This window comes from Equus asinus, chromosome 5, assembly GCF_041296235.1.
Source record: "Equus asinus isolate D_3611 breed Donkey chromosome 5, EquAss-T2T_v2, whole genome shotgun sequence".
Classification (NCBI taxonomy): Eukaryota; Metazoa; Chordata; class Mammalia; order Perissodactyla; family Equidae; genus Equus; species Equus asinus.
This window is the reverse complement of record NC_091794.1, coordinates 59,399,117-59,420,188: the sequence shown is the minus strand read 5'-3', so window position 1 is coordinate 59,420,188 and position 21,072 is coordinate 59,399,117. Positions and strand designations below refer to the sequence as shown.

Below are 21,072 nucleotides of genomic sequence, written 5' to 3'. Positions count from 1 at the left end.
ATTTTTTTCCTCCCATATTTTAACAGCTCTGAAATTGGGATGTGTCTTACAACTGGTGGTGGTGTACAGCTGTTGTCTGCCAGGAATGGATGTGACTAGGTGCCATTGCCTATTGAAGCCAGAACTTGGTCCTAGCTCTGTGTTGTCACTTCAGTTGAGTTATGTGCGTGGTGGGCACCACATGTGTTAATCGCTGTTTAGCATACCTTAAAATAATTACAATACGATTTGACTTTGAAACAAAAAGTTATCGCATACATAGAAAAGCACAGAAATAGAGGAGTGGGGTGAAATGTGACTTTAGTGAACCAAAGAGCCTTCATTGGAAGAATGATCACAGCTCCCCATGGTCTTGCGAATCAGCCACTAAATATTTTATCCAACATGTAAATAAAGCTTCAACATGTAAATAAAGCCATGTTTTATTTTGTTGCTGAAATAGATATAAAAGAATTACCAATCACATACCATGCAATGTACTGAAGTCAGAAGGAACTGCCAAATCCCTCAGAAAAGGTAAAAGACCTTTTGAGGTAAAACTCTACTCATCGGGCTTTCATGGAGGCATTGCATCATAGTTTCATTGGTAGGATCTTTTCCTTCCTTAGCGGTGTGTTAAAAATGGAGTGTCCTTATTGAGCACCTCATAAGTTAAAGATTCTCTGCTGGATGCTTTTACACGACATTTTAGCCTCATACTGATTCTGCCCCATAGATATTGTTCCCAACCTAGAGACGAGAGATGAATAATCTACTCAGGTTGGTAATTTAATTTTGGTTGAGCTGGGACTTGAATCTTCAGGTGTCGGTGCCCAGAGCCCGTGTCATTGTCTCTGGACTCCACTGCGCAGTAGAAGTGTCCCTGCTTTCCCAGCCCCTTTGTCTTTCAGACACATCTTTGGGGAGGAATGGCCCCAACAGGTCTACACAGTGGCAGTATTCTGGAACAAGATGACATCTTGGGTTTTTCTTCTAAAAACTTAGTTAGATTTTGGGGACTGGAAATCCTGACTAGGGCATTTATGCCTAGCATTTAAAATCCTGACTGGGGCATTTATGATATTTACTTCTGTGCAATACACCTTGAATTCTGCTCACATATTGTCACACTTCATTTTGCAATTGTTTCCTAAAGTGGGAAATGCTTTTTCAACCATGTCGTCTTTATGCCTGAGAATAAGTCAGCCCACAGATAGGCCCAGAAGTGCCTACAGAAAATAGGTAAATATGTGAATTGAAGATGACCCAATAAATATCCCTCAACATCACCAGCCAAAGATTTTATAGAAAACTCAATATTAGAAGAGTATTGAACATTTATTTTTCCCAAATTCCAAGTTCTCAAAAACAATAACCAGATGAGATTCTCACACATAAACATTTATGTTTCCACAGTTATCTGCGAGGGAAAAAGAACCAAAATGAAGTAAAAATGAAAACCACTCGAATTTCTGTCTGTGATTATAATTGTATTCATACCAACATTTTTAAAGATTTACACATGTTTAGAGAAGCGGTTTCTTCCTTGGTCCGGATGAGGAACGGCAGCCCTCTCAGGAAAGGCCAGTCTGTGCTCAGCCGGCTGCCAAGAGAAGGGGAAGGGAGGGAAATAGCAGTGGGAGGGCGAGGGTCCCGGGGCTCCCGGCGTGACTCTGAACCCAGGAGAATGGCCTTGAATTTGAAATTACTGCATCATGGAATGAAGCCAGAAAGATCATTATTTAAACTTCTTGCATTTACTTTTTTAAAACATGGTTCAAAGGCTCTGAGAGTTGTGTTCTTAACTAGAGGAATCAGGTTAATTAAATCACAAGGACTTTGTAACAACTAGCAAAAATAATTCTTTTCCTCCAAATTGAGCTGGTAGGGCTATTCTCTTCTTTCTTAGGACAAGCATTCAGTGAAAACAGAATCAGTCCATAAGCAGCACTTTACTGTAATGTCTCTGCTGTGAAAGGTTTGAGCACATGGTTGGCATTTAAATTATTAATAATAAATTCAAAGTCATTTCCTACTCCATTTCTATCTGTCCGTTACCAGTTTTTCCTAATTGATTAAACCATCTAGGGTTACTCACTGACTCTTAAGAATGAGCTGATAGATTTTAAAATAATATTAGAGAATCATTTATGACTATGCCTATTGTCACCCTTTGCCTGCCCAACTTCATAGGAGGAGATGTCCTTCTAGTCCAAGCTGAATCGCTTATGTATACTCTGAAAGTAGATGTCAAACTTAAATTTACTGTGTGCCTCACCTCTCAAACTGTTGCTTCAGAATTTTCTATCTCAGTAAATGCCACCATCGTGCATCAAGTGTCCCAGGAAAGCACCTAGGAGTCTTCAGAGACTCTTTCTTTCCCATTCCTATCCCCTAGTCCATCCGATCCACTAGTGTCCTGTCCATTTGACTAGTTCAGTATTTTTCCCGCATTTCCCTTGCCCTCTATCTCCTCTGCCACTGCATCAGTCCACGTCCTCACCACCTTCCAAGAACCTCCCAAATCATCTCCCTGCTATGATTTTTGATATTCCTACAATCCATTCTCTATCAGTTATTTCTCTAAATGCAAATCTTCTTAAAACCTTTTTTAATGGTGCATCACCATCTTAAGGAAAAAGTTCAAGATCCTTACCATGGAAGCAAGTCCTTCATGCTATGGCCCCCAGGCCTTTCCAGCATCATTGGCACCATTCCCCAGCAGGCCCCTTATGTTCCAATCCCAGGTAAGGACTTGCTGTTTTGCAAGTGGACCATGTTCCAGCTCCCTCCTTTGCCTTTGCAAGGTGGTTCGCTCTACTGACCATTTGCTCCTTGTCTGCCCACGACACTCTTACTGGTTCTTAAGATGAGCTCGTTCTCTGACACCTCTGGGAAACAGTGAGGGAGCCTACTTGAGTCAAAGTCAGCGACAGTGGTGTCTTCTCGTGTGTTGCCACAGGCCCCTGTGCATACCTCCATCAAGGCACTTGCCACATTGCCCTGTAATTTTTGTTGTGTATGTCTGTCCTTCCCACCATGCTGTAAACTCCTTGATGGGAGGAGCTAGGTCTTTGTATGTTAGTATCTCCAGGCCAAGCATGGTAGCTTAGTAGCTGCTCCATAAGTTGCTGTGGAATGAAAGAGTTTTATTCCTTTTCTATCACTTTTGGAAACTTTGCTCAAGCAAAGTTACTTTTCCTCTTTTTTTCTATATTTTAAACTTCTTTCCTTTAAGTCTAATTCATCTTTAATACGAAAAACAAAACACTTTCTCCATCTTAGCCCCATTTTGTTGAAAGGGTAGTCCAATTATCACTTTAGACTCCTAACCTCCTGTTGATTCTTCTACCTACTGAAATTTGACTTTTACCCCATCACTCCAATGAAACTGTTCTTACCAATGACACCAATTGCTGCTTCTTCTTCTTTTTTTTTGGTAAGGAAGATTGGCCCTGAGCTAACGTCTGTTGCCAATCTTCCTCTTTTGGCTTGGGGAAGATTATCCATAAGCTAAAATCTGTGCCAATCTTCCACTATTTTGTATGTAGGATGCTGCCATAGCATGGCTTGATGAACAGTGGGTATGTCTGCACCTGGGATCCGATCCCACAAACTCTGGGCCACTGAAGTGGAACACGCGAACTTAACCACTGTGCCACCAGGCTGGCCCCACCAATTGCTTCTTAATTGCAAAAGTCATTCTGTAACTTACGTGATTACTTTTCAGGATTTCACATTGTTGCTCTCCTCCTTTTTCCTGAAAATGTTATTTATTTGGCTTTTGTGACATTGTTTCCCTGGGTCTGTAAGGTGTCTGAACACTAATCAGCTTCTCCAGCCTGCCTTTGCTTAAATGCTGGATGTCCCAAGGAAGCCCTTTGTGGTTCTTTTGTCTTATTCTCCCTGAGCAATTTCATTTAATTCCACATCTTCATGACCATCTGCAAATCCAATGAACCCCAATTTTGACCTCCAGAACTCTATTTTCAACTTATAATAACTTCTCTATCGCACAATACCCTCAAACCTTACAAGTTAAAAGTGAATTGTTTCCTCCCCAGACTTGGCCTCTGTCCTGTTTCCTCTGCTACTGAGTTAGCGGTAGAGCTGGGGGGGGGGGATTCAGGATGCTCACTACTTAGAATCTTTCTCCAGTTTTCTATACTGTAACTATGTAGTTAATAAATTTACTATTAATATTACTATTTACTATTAACTATTACTAAATTAACTATGTATAACTACATAGTTAATAAATTTCAAGAAAAAATTACTCTTTCTGTGTATTCCAAGTTAGCTTTTGTATTAGCTATCTATTTCTGTGTAACACATGACCACACACTTAGCAGCTTAAGCAGCACATATTTATTATCTCAGAGTCTCCGTGCGTCAAGAGTCCAGGCCTGGCTTAGCCAGTCCTCTGCTCAGGCTTTTGCAAAGCTGCAATCCAGGTCTCAGCTGGGGCGGGGCTCTCCTCTGAGGCTCAGGATCCTCTTCCAAACTCCCTGGGTGTCGGCAAAGTTCATTTTCTTGACGCTGTAGCACTCATGGCAGCTTGCTCATTCAAGGCCAGTGGGAGAGAGTTTCTGACTTGTTCACTCTCTTAACAGGCTCGTCTGATGAGGTCAGACCCACCCAGGATCGTTTGCTTTTGATTAACTCAAAGTCGAGCTGATTAAGGGCCTTAATTATATCTGCAAAATTTCTCTGCCTTTGCCATATAATGTACCATAATCATGAGAGAGGTTATCCCATCCCTTTTGCCATATTCTATTAGTTAGAAGCAAGTTACAGGCGCCACTATACTCAAGGGGAGGAGGTTATAGGTTATACCAGGCTGTGGGTCATTGAGAGTCATCCTAGAATTCTGCCTACCATAGCTTAATTTAAAAAAATTGAGTAATGGCAAAAACCAATCAATGTTTGTAATTCAGATGTATTAAAAATTGAATACGAAGAAGAAAAGTATAGAATTTTAAAATCTCAAAGTTTAAGGGAAATGGCACGTATTTTGAAGATGGAGAAAATGTTTTTCTATGCTTATTCCATCTTACACTTACTGCCTTGGGCAGGAGATATATCCAAGTATCGAAACTTTAGATCATATTATGGTATCTGAACCTAAAAGGAATAATCAGAGAAGTAGTTCTGAAAGACAGACATTTAGTTACATAACTGGCTGAACCTGAAGAGCCATTTTATCACGGGTTTGTCTCATTCCTATTAGGAGAGGATAAAAGTAATTAGTATATGTCTATAAGTAAGCTGTATGGTTCTCCTCAGTGTCTTTTCCTAGTAGGTGTTTCTCCTTTCAGTATTTTTGACAGACTGTTCTTCATCAGAAGTGCCTATTCTCCCTCAGGACAGGTGGTTCCAGGATCTTTTAAGGTGGTTTTCTTACAATGTGCAATGACATATCTATAGAAGTTTCTAGGGCCCTGAATCTCCGCTTTCTGGCTGCATACCATCTGGAGCTCCTCATCTTGAGCACATCACACAGACCTTCTGGAGTTAATGCAAATGCCAGTAGGATATGGAATGTATGGAGAATCCTGCCACATTTAGGTCCTGCTTCTTAGGGAAAACTGTTCCAGGGTATTTAGTAAAAAAACAGCATGGCAGTGAATTTGTCTCTTTTTCTTGACATTGGCAATGATAGTGCAATGCCCATTGTATAGTCGGTGTGAGGTCGGCTTGCAAATCCCTACAGATATGTGGTTACTTCCCTACTTTCCCTCTCTTTTGCTTGGGCGACTGCCACATTGATGCACTGGAGCCACTCTTCTGCATTCTTCTCATCCTTGGCCTTGAAAACATAGGTTTTATTGTCTGTGAAGATTTCGAAAGCCCGCGGGAGAGAGCGGTCCCTGCGTTTCCTGGCCACCACTTTCACACTCTGTACTTTGCTGAGTTCTATTGGGGAGTCATCAGGGTCATCCTTCTGAAATGCATGGGAAGGAGAGAACATAAGCTGGCTCCCAGACTATGGAAAGATCTCTGGTCCCCAGAGAATTTTCCAAGAGGACCAGAATCCTTTCACTTCATATGGCTTAAGATCTTTGTTATTTTGGGTGCTAAGGCCTCAGAGTCATTAGAACAACTGAAGGAGTGAGCAACTGGTCCTTTGTTATAGTATCATAACTTGGCACAAGATAGCCAGTTTACAGAAAATTATTAGACAGTGGGATCGTGCAACTGTACAATTTGGGGTGCTGTTAACTCAGAATTTAAGATAATTTGGGGAGCATGCAATTGAATTTTCCTTTGTACTACCTCTGAGAAAGGGTATTAATGGAATAAACAGGGTTCCGGTGTTAAGTAGATGGAACTGTTTCTGAGACTCTCTGGAGCTTTGCAGGCGTGGTTTGTCTACAAACACTAAGTGAACGAATGTTTAATGACGTTACATTTTGTTTGCATCAAAGCAGAGACTTAAGGGTCTCTACAGCACCAGGGCCATGACTGTGGGCTAGCAGGAATAGTTTTAACAGATCTGATACTTCTTTAAAGCAATCTCAGGTCTTTAACATCCCTGAACACATTTTGTCTACTGGAGAATGTGCCTGTGGTCGAGAATCGTGCCAGTTCTCCTTTCACACCGTCCCTTTTCAACTGCCCTTCTCTCACTTTGCAATGGAAAGACACCCATCTCACTCATCCCAAACTTTCTCTGGTGTATTGTCTAACTTGGAAAAATCTCAGGAGCATCAAACAAAAAACGCAATTCAAAATATTGATGTCAAGGAAGTGTCCTTCAACCAAGGCAACTTAATCACTCCCCATCTATTTCATTCAGAGATGACTTCTTAGCATTTCATTTCTTACTGTTCAATAACTTTATTACATTTGGCATAATACTTATGGATTTTCCTAAATGATATAATTTTTTAAAAAGATCTCGACACTTAGAGATTGATGGTCATGAGAAATTAAAATAATTAAATTTCAAGTTATATACATAGTTTTATTGCAGTGAAAAATGGTGAGGTGATGATAAAATGCTGTGGGACAGGGAGAATAAAAATATGATTTCAAAGAAAAATAAAGCAATGTAAACATTTCTACTGAAGAAGAACTAATTTATCTATTTTTTAAAATGGATGGTGTTAGGTGTCAAATTGCCATGGTGTTCCAATGGTTACATTTAAAGGAAAGATGTGATTTTTTTGCTCTAAAACGACAACATTTACAATTCAACAGAAATTACAGTCTATACAACTGTTTAAACTTGTGGTAAAAATGCTGATGCAACTTAAAATGCTAAAAGGTATTAGACAGATTTTTCAAAATTCTTTTAGGGAATATACAGGACAAAGTTTGAAGATAACTGCACTAGATAATTAACTTTTTAAAATTGTTAGCTTAATTTGGTTTATAGTAAGTATCTGACAGTATTAAAATTATATTTCTTTGAATTAGTCTATGGTACAGAAGTTGATACATGGGGGAACTGATCCAAAAAAAAAGTTCTCATCAATATCTAAAGAGGGCCAGGGAATTAACCAAGAGAGGAATGGACAGGAGTCGAAGGACACCGGCGCCCAGCTGGTTGGTAGAGACCAAGACCTCAAGAATGGAAAAGTAAAAGATACCACTGCAGTCTTACAGTTCTTATTTAAAATGCACATTTTCCTCATTTACAAGAAAGACCCTTTACCATGTGGCTGAAACTTTGGCCGGGTTGCTGACCACTGCTAGGGTACTGTGTGCCTGGGGATGAGGGATTTTGCTGTGGTCCTCATACTACGTTATATTATTTCCCAATATTTGAGCCACGTGTTCTGTCAGATTTTTGGAATGTCAAGCCATAATTTCCCTATAAGGATGTCAAACAAGTTAGCCAATTATAAAATAGCTTATTCCCTAAACTTTATTAAAAAGCTCTGGGCCCAGCCCCGGTGGCCTAGTGGGTAAGTTTGGCATGCTCCACTTCAGTCTCCTGGGTTTGGTTCCCGGGTGTGGATCTATACCACTCATCAGTGGCCATGCTATGGCAGCAGCCCACATACGAAATAGAGGAAGATGGGCAACAGATGTTAGCTCAGGGCGAATCTTCCTCAGCAAAAATAAAATAAAATAAAAAGCTCTGAATCAAGAAGTATGAAGGTTATTATTTGAATTCAGGAAGATCATTCTTATGCACTAACTCTGCTCTGTCTCAAGGGATCTGAGAAATCACTACATCTTAACTTTTATTCCTGGTTTCTTTAATAAAAACAGGAAATTTAGATGGTCATTTAAAATTCTTTAACAATGCTTCAATGTGAACCTATGCTAAAAAGATCTTTCTTTAAACTTCCAATAACTGTCTAAATTGAATACACCATTATACTGTCCTTTCAAAAAAATCTTCAGGCACAAGAAAGTCCCTCTGTATATTTTATAACATGATAGCATGATATACAGATAACATGAATTCAAAGTGCCACCAAAATGTTCCTTTTCATTCAGAAAGTTAACATGAAGTCTTTTTTTTTGAGGAAGATTAGCCCTGAGCTAACGTCTGCCGCCAATTCTCCTCTTTTTGCTGAAGAAGACTGGCCCTGAGCTAACATCGTGCCCATCTTCCTCTACTTTCTATATGGGACGCCTACCACAGCATGGCTTGCCAGCGGTGCCATGTCCGCATCGGGGATCCGAACTGGCGAACCCTGGGCCACCGAAGTGGAATGTGCGAACTTAACTGCTGCGCCACCAGGCCGGCCTCAACATGAAGTCTTATTAATTAAAAGAGCACAGAGAAAAATTTGTCATAATTTAGATACACCATACTTGATTCCTGTTGAGTAGCCAATTCCAATAAATTTTATAATGAGCACTCTAAAGACATAATACATATGCTTCAAGTGAATCATAATTTTTATGTAACTTAACGCCTTTCATGAACTAATTCAGACACTGTCCAGTTTGCCACTGGCTCTGTATTTTACATGGACATGGGACCCAGGACAGTGCACTCATTTAAGAACATGCTTTGGTGTCACATTGCCTGAGCCTGACTCCGGTTTCACCCTTCCTCACCTTACCGACTCTATCCTTGGTCAAGCCAATAAGTCTTTTTGAGTCTCATTGTTCCCATCTGTAAAAGGGCAATAACAATAGTGTTGACCTTAAAGGATTGTTTTGAGGATGGTTTGAGCCTATCCTACGTGGCATGTGATAAGTAAGCACTGATAAAGTATTATTATTATATTTCAAAATAGCCAAGAAGTAGCTCAAGCTTTCATTCCCCCTGATTCTGAGTGAGTAGAGTTTAATGACAAAGTAAACTGATTTGAAAAGAAGGAGAGAATTCTTCATTGTTGATTGGAATAGAATGCTATTTCAGAGGTTTCCCACTGAAAATTGAGAATACAGATATTTACTGAGTATCCTAGTTCACATGGGAAATTATATTAAATAAATATTTAACTCTTTTAGAATCCTATTCTATTTATTAACTGAGTATTACATGAATGAAAGGTACTCATATTTTTCCCTAATCAGAATTCAACTTAGTTGACTACAAAAGATACTTGAAATAAGTCAGCCTTTCTTTCTTCCTCCCTGCCTGCTGTCCCCCTTCCTTGGGGTCCCACCTCCAAATTTAACCTACGGTTATAAAAGAAATCAAAGTGAATATCACAGATATTGTGGAACCCCATCATAAATGTAGGGGTTCCACAAGGAACCACAGGCACACAGTTCAAGTCAAGATCACGGGATAGTCCTTCTGCAGTTCATCTTCGAAAACTTCAGTCAACAAAAGAGGGCTCTCATAATAAACTAAAGAGGGCCGGTGAACCGTCTAACAAAGGATTGAACAGAATAGACAGTCAAAGGGACAGAGGGAATTAAATGACACTGTAAAATCGTAAAATGGAGTAGGAAAAAAATTATAGGCATTTTAACTCAAGACAGAATGCCCACAGGTTTTGATGGAGACCAAAACCTCAAAAATGCAAGTGTGAAAGACAATGGAGGAACTTACAGACTTTCCTTTTTGAAACAGAAGTTGATTTCCAGCCAGCGTAAAATAACGAGTTTTCCACCTTTTGATGAACTTCCATCTGACTTGCTTCTCTTTAAGTTTTCCTTCTATGAGAGGCTGGCCGTCTTGATTTACAACTGTTGAAGGTAATAGAATGATTGAGCCATTTATTTTCCATTATTTATTTGGCAAGTGATCAAAAGTCAGAAATGTATAGTGAACCAGAACCCAGTAAATATATCTGGAAAGTGGGATAATAAATTATGAATTTGGTTAACCTTTCCGCCTTTATCCCTGAAAGAATGCACAGTTTAGATATGATGATGGGAAGGTGTTGAAAACCCTCATTGAGATTTTCAAAAGGAATACAGTTCATAAGAAGAGCATCTGGTTAGCAGCGTTTAAGGTTCACCCAGATAGCCAGCTTTCCATCCTCTTACCTCCTCTGTTTCGTGATATCCTGTTCACATGAGCTGCTTAGAAATATAGCTTTATAAATAATCATAAACGAAGTATATTTAGAAATTTGGCAGCAAAGTCGATGCAATGCTCTAAAAGACATGCTTTCCTGAAGGCAGAACAGCTGCACAGGCAGATTTACCCAAGTCTTCTGAACACTGTGTTTCCACTCTCCGGAGTGCACCCTCTCTCCCCAGACCCCATATTCCCACCTTCACCTAGTCAACCACGAATCATTTCATGTTTCAACTCAAACGTTACTTCCTTTTGGAGACCTTCCCCAAACTCAGGCCAGACTGGCTTCCCTGCTACATGTTCTCAGAGCATCTGGCATGCTCCTTTTATATCAGGTACCATCATTTGTAGATAGTTATTGGTGTTTGTCCAATTAACGTCTTTTTCCTATTCAATGGAAGCTCCATGAGGACAAGGTCTCTGCTTTGTTCACAGTTGTATCACCAGTGTCTAACACAGTGCCTGGTAAATAGTAGGGCATCTATAAATATTTGTTGAATGAGTGGATTAATTTGACATTGCAGTAAAGTGTGTATGAGTACATGTAATCATAGAATTAGAAGACCCATTATATGTGAGAAGTTTAGATGTCAAACTGAAGGATTTCATTTCTTTTACCAACTATCTAAGATTCACTCTTCAAATTCATATGAAAGCATCTGATTTCTGTGGAGTATGACAATATTTACTTGTGTACATTTGTGTTCAACTCTCATAGCACCTTGAAAGGAAGGAAATTTGTGCCATCACTTGGAAGTTTAGACAGTGCCTCTTTGACCATATGAGACAACATCTCCTTCCTGCCCCACAATTTCTCTTTTCTAATGTAGGTCAGATAACTACCTTAGGCAGGAGGATTTGTCCACCTCGAAAGCATTTTCAGGGGAAGAATAATGAAATGTATAGTTTTCATAAACAAAGTTCTATTAAGGCTAGTTTGGCTTTTTTTTCTTGTCTCATGACTATTCAATTGGATGTCCATTGGCACTCCCAACGTAAGGCCAATAATGGGAAATATATAGCAAATACATTGTTAGAGCGTGATAGGGCCATGGTGAAGAGGGAAGGGTGCCTCGGGGGTGGTGCACATGCAGCTAAGTCGTCAGGAAAGAGGTTGGACATATGAGGCGACATTTGATTTGAGGCTTCAGGGATGAGAAGCATCTCCCATCTTCTGAGAAGCTCCACGGTACTGTGCATAGCAGAGGGTGGAGAGAGCAGGAAAACTAGAAGTATCAACAAACGATATCAAGAAAATTATTTCAGTGTTCTGCTTCGCTTTGCTAGGAATCGTCTGATTTAGGGCATCTTAAAGCTAGTCATGCTCATGCTTGCTTCCTCTGTGCAGCCTCCACGCTCTGCAGTCGCCTCAGGTAAAGCACGTAGGACACCTTGTCTTCCCACGGGCTCCGTGTCCCGAGGGAGCAGGAACCGCCTCACAGCACAGGCCTGGGCCAGGGTCAGCAAGTGTTTACCACCAGAGTGCAGTGGAGTCATGGAGGGCGCAGCAGCCTGGCTGGAAGGAGGAAGGGAAAGTCCAAGAGGAGAGCCAAGAGAAAAGGAAACTAACAAACAACAATGGAACATCCAAGCCAAAAATGAGATTAAAATTTTTCCCAGGCCACCTGGTGGCACAGTGGTTAAGTTCGCACTGGGCTTTGGTGGCCACCAGCTCTGATCCCAGGCCGGACCTGCACACCGCTCATCAAGCCATGCTGTGGCAGGCGTCCCACATATAAAGTAGAGGAAGATGGGTGCAGGTGTTAGCTCAGGGCCAGTCTTCCCCCCCCCAGTTTTTTTTTTTTCTTAATACACCCATTTCCCATGCTTTCCAATTAGAAAAATTTGCTAATCTAGTTGTAGTGATCAAGGATTTTGAATGAGAATTCAGTTCAAGGATTTTGAATAGGAATTCGAGTCCTCTCAACGACAGTTTTCCCATCAGCAAAGAGGAAATAATAATTGCTCCCACGTGCTTAACAAGGATGTCGAGAGATCAAAAATTGAAATCTGTAAGGAAATTTATGTGAGGACACTGGGTAAGCAGAGAGAACTACTTCCCCTGGCATCATTGTTACTGAGAATTTGACTTCACAGTTTGTAATCGCTTTGCTTTCGTGCCGTGGTTTCAATGGGAAGATGATTTAATGCAATGTCATGTAGTAACAGCACATTCTTCTGGTCTCAGTCTTCCATATTTACTCAAAGAAGCATTTGAAATAGTCCTGATATCTGAGCTGACTTCCAATTATGATTGATCTGCACATTGATTTAAATATTAATGTTTAAGCACATGGCTCCTTCTGGATTTGACATAGGGGATCAGCTACAAGTCTTTCTGTTCAACGAAGATCCGAATGTTTCCCTTGGAGAGTATGTGACAAAGTTTGCAAGGAGCACTTGGCAAAATAGTTGAAGGAATTGCTGAGAACTGGAGTGGGTGGGATATCACCCCCACATACCACATGCCCGTAATGACCGTGGAGACTCAAGACAAAATGCTGGGCTTACTTGAGAACAAAAGGATGAGGCCTATAGAGAAATGCTGCTCAGCAAAGCCTTTCAGTGTGGTCCAAGGAAAACTGAACCCCAGGGAAAGCCTGTGGAAAGGGTCTCAGGAAGGCAATGTTAGCAGGACTCTACAGCGGTCGCTGAGTGTTAGGGCCCAAATTTAGGCATCAGAGTCAGCTTCAGATAATTCCATAAAAGCCAGGCTATTTGTAGCTGTAGGATTAATTTAAAAATAGTTTCAAAAGGCAAAAAAAGAAAGAGAATTTTTTCCAGCTGCTATCCCATGTCTTAAAAATAATTTTTTTTTCAATTATGTCTAGCATATGCATGACTGGCCATGTGTCATTTTAATAGGTCTGTTGCCCCTGGCAAGTCCTTGTAAGCAAGTCCATAGTAAGTCCTTGTGATATGATATCACAGTCTCTTCATGGTCAAAACCGGGAACTAATTCTTTCTGAGGACGATCATATTCCATTTGAAAAATAACACGTGGAACGAGACTATGAGGGAATGATCATGTATCGAAAACTACCTTGTTCGCACGTAACACATACAAGATATTTAAATATTTTCTCACTTGCTAATTAACACATTATTTCATTCAAAGCACCACAATTTGGCTAAGACATTCTCCACCAACCTGGAGCTGCTCTTTTCTTTAATTATCAGTTGGCTGAAAAAACTATGGAATACTGAACTAAATTCTCTGGTGCCATTGGAACCCAAACTGTTACCATATTTATCAACTTAAAAGTCTTTTGGAATGCTAATACAAATGTTTACATGTTAACTGTATTTCGTGAACCAAGAGTTGAAGACATCTACTTTGATAAAAATGAATTTTGAAGGTGCTAATTCAACATGTCTCAACGTGAAGTTGGTGCCTAAGAGGGAAGCAGTACCAGGCAGCAGCCTGAAAGCTGAGAAGCCCACAGCAGGAAGAGAAAGCAATTAAGAATATTCCTCTGTTCATCCATCAGCCAGCCGGCCGGCCAGCACAGACTTTTGAGCACAGATAACCTGTAAGGCACTGTTTAGAGCTGAGGGGTCACAAAGGCCCTCTCAGAGGGAACTTGAGTTTCTCATCTGTAGGAGAGGTAAAGCATTTTCCAAATTCTGCAGCTCGGCCAAGAGTCTGGTGACTCACACTGGAGAAGGAAGAGCCAAGCATTACAGCACTCTCAGAGGGAAACTCTACTTCTGGCTGGGAGGAGGTGACATGAGAGCTGGGCCCCTGCTGAAGAAGGGACAATGGATATTCTAGGAAGAGTCAGAAAAGGACTGAGGCAACAGGAGGGGTGTGCGAGGGAAAGCACGAGAAAAGAAACTAAAGACGGAAGAATCAATGAATCAATGAATCAGACCAAGTTCATAAAGCAGTTGCTTTGGGAAAAAGTCATGGGCTGAGGGTCTGAAGGTGATTCGAGATTTTCTAAGTGTAAGATCCAGGAAGGAGATGGGGGTATCAAATAGTCGTGGGGAGGTCATATTTGACTTTATTCGAAAGTTCTTCTTTTCTCAAAATTTTTTTTGCATGTTATTTTTTTTTAATGAAGCTTAACCCTGAGCTCACATCTGCTGCCAATCCTCCTCTTTTTTGCTGAGGAAGACTGGCCCTGAGCTAACAGCCGTGCCCATCTTCCTCCAATTTATATGTGGGATGCCTGCCATAGTATGGCTTGTCAAGGGGTGCCCTGCCCTCACCTGGGATCCGAACCAGTTCTGAAGCAGAACGTGCGCACTTAACCGCTGTGCCACTGGGCCGGCCCCTGAAAGTTCTTCTGAAGCCCCATTAGGAAGGAGCTTCCTTTTCTTAAGGACTAAGGAGGGGCCTGGAGCCTGTGAAGGTCCAGCCAGCCCGGGCATGAAGCCTCAGGGACCCCAGATGGGATCAGCTACGTATCCCACAGGGTCCTGGCAGGAAACAGAGGGCATCTCACGCTGGGCAACTGAAGGGAGTTCATCAACGGACTGTTTACACAGATGTGGGCAAGATGTAGGAAAAGCACCATACTTGTCTAGGGCCGGGAACCATGGAGAGGCCTCACGCTCCTGTGCCTGAAGAGGAAAGGGGGGGAACAGTTAGGACCCAGAGGGAGACCTGTGTGGAGAGCGCTAAGGGACAGGAGCCGTGACTGTGGACAGAGGCCTGTCAACCTGCAGTGACCAAGCAGGGGGGGAGCTGGGAATAAATAACCCGACCTCCTTCTCCTCTCTCCCCCTGATCTCGCACTGGTGTCCCCAGCGGCCCATGTGTAACTGAAAGCCAGAGGAAAGGGAGACTGGAACACACTGGAGGGCCACTATTCTAAACTGGGGCATAGGAGGCAGGAAAGCATCCTGGAGTAGATGCTGTCTGAGCTGAATTCTGAGGGACAAGTAGCATGAAGATGAAGGGAAGAAGGGTATTCTGAAAAAAAAAAAAAAATCACATGCAAAGGGCCAAGGCCGAGAGAGGGGGCATGAAATGCATTCCAGGAACTGTAGCTCATTCTATGTGATGGGAACCTGATGGCACTTTGAGAACAAGAGATGAGGTGTGAGATTGAAGGAGAGACCAATCCTAAAGATCCTAGGACATCATCATGCAAAGCAAACTCTAATGCTTTGTAATGTAACGTAATGAGAAGTAATAATTTCTGTAGTCATACAACCCCTTTTATCTCAAGAGCACAGGAGTTCAATAATTCACAGTCTCCATCTTGTTTTAAGATTTGTTGTAATTCTAAATATGTCTTTAACCAATTAGAATTTATTTAAACATAGTGTGTTGAATGCCATGTTTACTCCTTCCTATAATAGATCATATAGGACTGTACCCAAAATTTTCTCTGGTATAGGCCTATGGTTTATGAGGTCAGGGCAGTGACTATGGAGCCAGACCTCAGCTTAATTCCAGAATCTGCTACGTAACAGCTGACTGGTCTTGTGCAAGTGATTTAAGCTCACTGAGCTCCAGGTTCCTCTTCTCTAAGGTTGTTATGCTTAACAACAGGGCCACCACGAATGGCTGTGCAGATTGTTCACAGCACAAGAGCACTCAGCCCAGGTGGTAAGTAGGGCCTGAAATGCAGCCTGATGGGCTGTTTAAGCCATACGCCCCCAAGTGGACTGCATCCACCATCAATAAAGGCACACAAAAAAGTGCCATCAAGGTTAACAGTGGCCTTGCTTAGCCACATGCCTGGTACGTTGTAAGTGATCAATAAATAGTAGCTTCTATCGTCATCATCATCATCATCAACATAAAATGACCATCATCAGCCTTTTATTGTGACGATAAACAAGCAGTTTTTAGAAATGCCATACCGTAATGGCTCTAGGACAAAACTCGGCCCCCTGCCCCATCCCTCCTACCAAGAATGAAATGAGACCTAATGAAAGTGTGAGGAAGAGAGAGAGAATTCAGAGGGAGCCAGGGGATCCTTCCCAAGGTCAAGGCCTCCAGGCTTAAGGTGTGACAAGCAATTCAAAGAGTTCCAAAAAGGAGATTACCGCCTCTCTTTTTGAGTAACTGATCCATTTATTTACCAAGACTGCCGTTTTCAAGCCAATCCATCATAGACTGGGCTGCATTGGGAGCGTTTTCCACGTTATCTGTGGTTGCTCCCTTTTTTCCAGACTTCCCATTTGTTCTTGTGACAGGCTGGAAGGAACGACAGTAGATGGTGACCCCCACATAATTACCATTCACATCGTACACTGACTTCCAACCTGGCTAGAATTCCTCATACTGTGTGCTTTTCGGCTTATGCTAATTTTGTCTGGAAAGTTCATTGTACATGAATAAACCATAATTGAGAATGTCATGAGTTTACCTTGTGATATTTGAATTCTTAGATATTATTTCTCGATTGCTAAAGATAAATATCTTCAAACGAAGGCCTATTCTGAAAGAAGAAAAATATAATCCCCAAATACTTAGTTTTTAAATAAAAACTTAGAAAAAGTATGTCATTTTTTCCCCTTGAAATCACTGCTTCTGGAAATTACAAACCCTGTACAGTTTATGGGGAATTTCTTTGTATGTATTGAGAGTGTCAAATTTACTTGAGCTCCCTTCCATGAGTTTACTGATTTTTGTGTGTGTGCCAGTAAAGCCAGCTATGCTTACAGAGGATATGCTTAAAGAGGGAGAGAAGCATTAAATGAGGGGGTCATAGGAGCCACATTTAGTAGACTGAGTATCTGTGGTTTTTGGAAATCCCTAAGGATGGTAACGAATGGCATGTTTCTTGTGAATATCCAAGCAATGTCTCAGAGGGCCGTATTTCCTTCTCCGTAGTGAATAAACAAGGAAGCATAATGCAGCACTGACTTTGGAACATCCTATAAGAGGCTGTGGGATCTAAGACAGGACAGACAAACTCAATTTGACAGCAGCCCTTTGAGGGCAATTCCGTATGTGACTGAATGGCTTCCTTTCTCAATAATTTCACACCCATCAAAACGTGGTACGCTTCCTAGGCTTCTCTGTCAATTGCTGAAATATTGATCTAAAAGACCCTCAGAACTACTATTCCACAAGCCTTTAGAACTGTGTTCTCCAAACTGTGTTCTGAGGGCCACCAACATCAGAATTACCTGCTGGCTTGTCAAAATGCACATTCCAATGCGCACCCCAAACTTACTAAATCAGAATTTTGGGGGGAGATAAGGGACTCTGCATTTTTAACAAGATGCCCAGGTGATTCTAATGTAGCTCAAGAGCTTCCAGAAAATGACAGTCGCCTCAGGGTAGAATACAGTAATAGGTCATATAACATACAGAATAGTAAACCTGCAAACCAATAGTGGGAAGAAAATCTTTATGACCTTTCCATGAAATTAAAGAATAGGATGGCAGTATAAGACCACATTCATGTCTTTGGCTTCAGTCACCAGAGTTACAGAAAAAATGCACAGAATGAATGTTTATGGAATTTGGCTTGTTTATTGTATTGACAAGAGATTTTCACATATTGAGGTGTATGGGGTAGCTATTTGGGTTCAAAACTGATTTGGCTTCAACCAAAGAAGCCTAACTTATGGCCTATCAAACATACATTGTACATCTGCTCAACTTAAAGCAAAGAATGCACTCTCCTAAGATAAAAATGCAGACTTACCCCCCATGCCTAACGGTAATATCCTATTGGCAACGCCCACTTTAGTCCCTTTCCTGACATCATTGGGGTCACGTTGACCTCCTAATTTGCAACTGAATACCTTTTTGAAACTTTGCTGAACATGCATCCTGGGCATGTTTAATATATGATTCTTTATTCTTTCTTTTTCTTTTTTTTTTTGAGGAAGATCAGCCTTGAGCTAACATCTGCAGCCAATCCTCCTCTTTTTGCTGAGGAAGACCGGCCCTGAGCTAACATCCATGCCCATCTTCCTCTACTTTATATGTGGGACACCTACCACAGCATGGCTTGCCAAGCAGTGCCATGTCTGCACCCGGGATCCGAACTGGTGAACCCTGGGCCGCCAAAGCAGAATGTGCCCACTTAACTGCTGCGCCACTGGGCTGGCCCCTGATTCTTTATTCTAAAAAGATATATGACTGTACTGAACACTATGCTTCTCCAGAATGCTTTCTTACTTTCTGGAAAAGGCCTTCCTGGGTTACAATCCTCACTCTGGCTCAAGTAAAAGCCACCTTATCTCTCTTATCTATAGAATGCTGTTGGTTATTTTGGATCAACAGTGTCATCAGTAAAATAAAAATTCTGAAGCCACTTGCCAAGAAAGTAACTCGTTCAGTAGTTCTGAGAAGTAAGTGTGGTCACCTTTCTGCTTTTGTAGGAAGTTATCAAGGAAGACTGGCCCAGACCTGCCCAGTAACGACTGATAGAGACTAATGGGATGACATCAGGAATGGTGAAAAAGAATGGAGATAATTGTTCAGTCTTAGACTTGAACTTTGAAAAAGGAAGGATTCCACAGTTCCCATGTTGGTCCCATGTTGTCACCCCATTGATAAGCTCTCCTGAGTAGGTATTACTGGCAAAATCTAGCCATAGGATTTAAGACAGTTTCAAATGTAGACTGCTTTCCCATTCTGCCTGTGCATTGTAAGCTTTCCTTGCATGGGGAAAAACTGATCTGACATAACTTGTTCCGGGTCTGTGATAAGAAGGGCCAACTTGTTTGGGCTACAAGCTGAGCACATGCTAGCCGTTGATCCACCTGGCCTGCACTCGTGGTGTTTTAGAATATTCTAAGGTGTTATCTACAATACTTTTGTGGAATTATTTAACTCAAGTTCCATCTTCTGTGGTTCAGCACTTGGCCTCAAACCTTTTAGCAATAAATATGTTTTACAATGTCTGCACTGGAAGCTTTATCTATAAGATATACACCATCACACTCTGTGTGTGTTTGAGATATATGTATACATATATATATGTATACGTAAACACACACAATACCTCACGTGGTTAAATAAAATGATCTCTTATAACTTTTGAAAATAACTTATTTAAGAAAAAACTATTTATACAAAGAATACACTTGGTACAAAGGGTACACTGGAGATATCATCATATGAATACCGTTTTTCTCTTAAAATAAATCACTCTGAATTCATTAATTGGTTTTTCATCACCACTTCACTGAGAAAAATTTTACTGCTTAAAGTTTCCCAAGAAGATACAAACTTTGGACATTCACTTATTTGGTAAATATTTCTTGAGCATCTATTGCGTGCCAGGGGTTGCAAATGGAGGGATGAGGAGAGCTCCCTTCGTAGAACTTACTATTAACTGGAGGGCATAGATATTAATCAAATAATCACCCGCCAAAAACCAGACAGCAACTGTAACAAGTGTTCTGGGGAGACAGCTGAGGTGCTCTGAGGACCGTAGCATCAGTCAGGGGTCACAAGGTCTCCCCTGGGGTGGTGAATTTGAGTTGTAATGGGCAGGGTAGATCACATTGACTAGATGAAGAGAGGAGAAAAGACCCTGGGCAGAAAAACAGCGCATATGAAAGTCCAGGGGCAAGAGGAAGCGTTGTGGGTACAGGAAGCTGAATGAAGGTCCTTCTGGCGGGAGCAGAGGAGCAGATGGCAGGTGGGACAAGGCGAGGCTGGAGACCATGCACGTGAGCACTGAGGGACGTGTTATGGAGCGTGCTCTTTAGCTTAGAGCTGTGGGAAGCTACTGTAGGGTTATGCAGGGGGTGGTACCATCAGATTTGTGCTTTGAAGAGATCAGTCGGGCTGCAGTGTGGGAGCCGATCAGAAGGGTCCTGGCTATCCCTGTTAGGAGGCCACTGCCATCATTTGAGGTTAAGGGAACGGCAGCTTGCTCTAGGGCAATGGAAAGAGGTGGACAGAGCTGAGAGCAACTGAGAAAGTAAAATCCATAATATTGGGTGATGGATTGGGTGGGGTTGAGGGAGAGGGCAGTGGGTCTCTGGCTAGTACACCAGAGTGAGTGATGTTGTGTCTACGGAGACAGGGAACACTGGAAGAAGACCTAGTGTTTTTTAGGGGCAAGGGAAGGACAACCACGAGTTCTAATTTAAATGAAGTGCTTTTGAGGTGCCTTTGAAGCAGCTTAGTAGGCAACGCGAGATGTAAATCCAGAGTTCAGAGGAGAGGCCTGGACTGCAGATACACGCACATTTGGGAGCTGTCTCAGAGCAGTGGCTTCTGAAGCTGCAGAACCAGCAAGGATTGGCTGGGCAGAGAGTGAACAGTTGGGAGAAGAGAGGTGCTCTAACAACGACTAGCTGGATAGAGGAAGGTGGGCCCAGAGAGGGGGCTGAGGAGTGCCTAGAGAGTGGGGGTGGGGGGGGACCAAAGGAGTGCTGTGTCACAGAAGTTAAAGGAAGAGAATGTTCGACACAGGAGGAGGAGTTGGTCAACAGAATTGAATGCTGATAAAAGGCAAGTAGCGCAAAGACTGAAACATATCCAGTGCATGGGGGGCTTGCATGACTTTAATGACCATAGAGATGATGGCTTTAGAAGCCAGATTAGAGAGGGTTGAGTCACAAGGAGAAGGAGGCAAGGAAATACAGACTTAAAACCAGACTCTTGGTTTCAAAGAGGAGGTGAGAGATTTGGGCAGTACGTGAAGGGAAAGGAGAGGTTAAGCTGCTTGAATGTGTTTACAAGCCACTGGGAGGATTCCGTCGGGAGG

General features: G+C 41.8%; 1 protein-coding gene across 6 annotated transcripts in view; it reads right to left on the bottom strand.

Moving 5' to 3' along the window:
• Positions 1-3,209: 3,209 nt before the first annotated feature.
• The window catches only part of VEPH1 (ventricular zone expressed PH domain containing 1), a 212,598-nt gene continuing 194,735 nt past the window's right edge, over positions 3,210-21,072 (bottom strand). For 5 of the 6 annotated variants that reach the window (XM_014861910.3, XM_014861912.3, XM_070509597.1 and 2 more), the window contains 2 exons: positions 9,953-10,089; positions 3,210-5,923 (listed from right to left, as the gene is read on the bottom strand). In XM_014861910.3, the coding sequence (XP_014717396.2) occupies positions 5,687-5,923; positions 9,953-10,089 (374 nt within the window). In that variant the 3' untranslated portion in view covers positions 3,210-5,686. The remainder of the gene's footprint in view (positions 5,924-9,952; positions 10,090-21,072) is intronic. The other variant, XR_011503304.1, reaches the window with a different exon arrangement.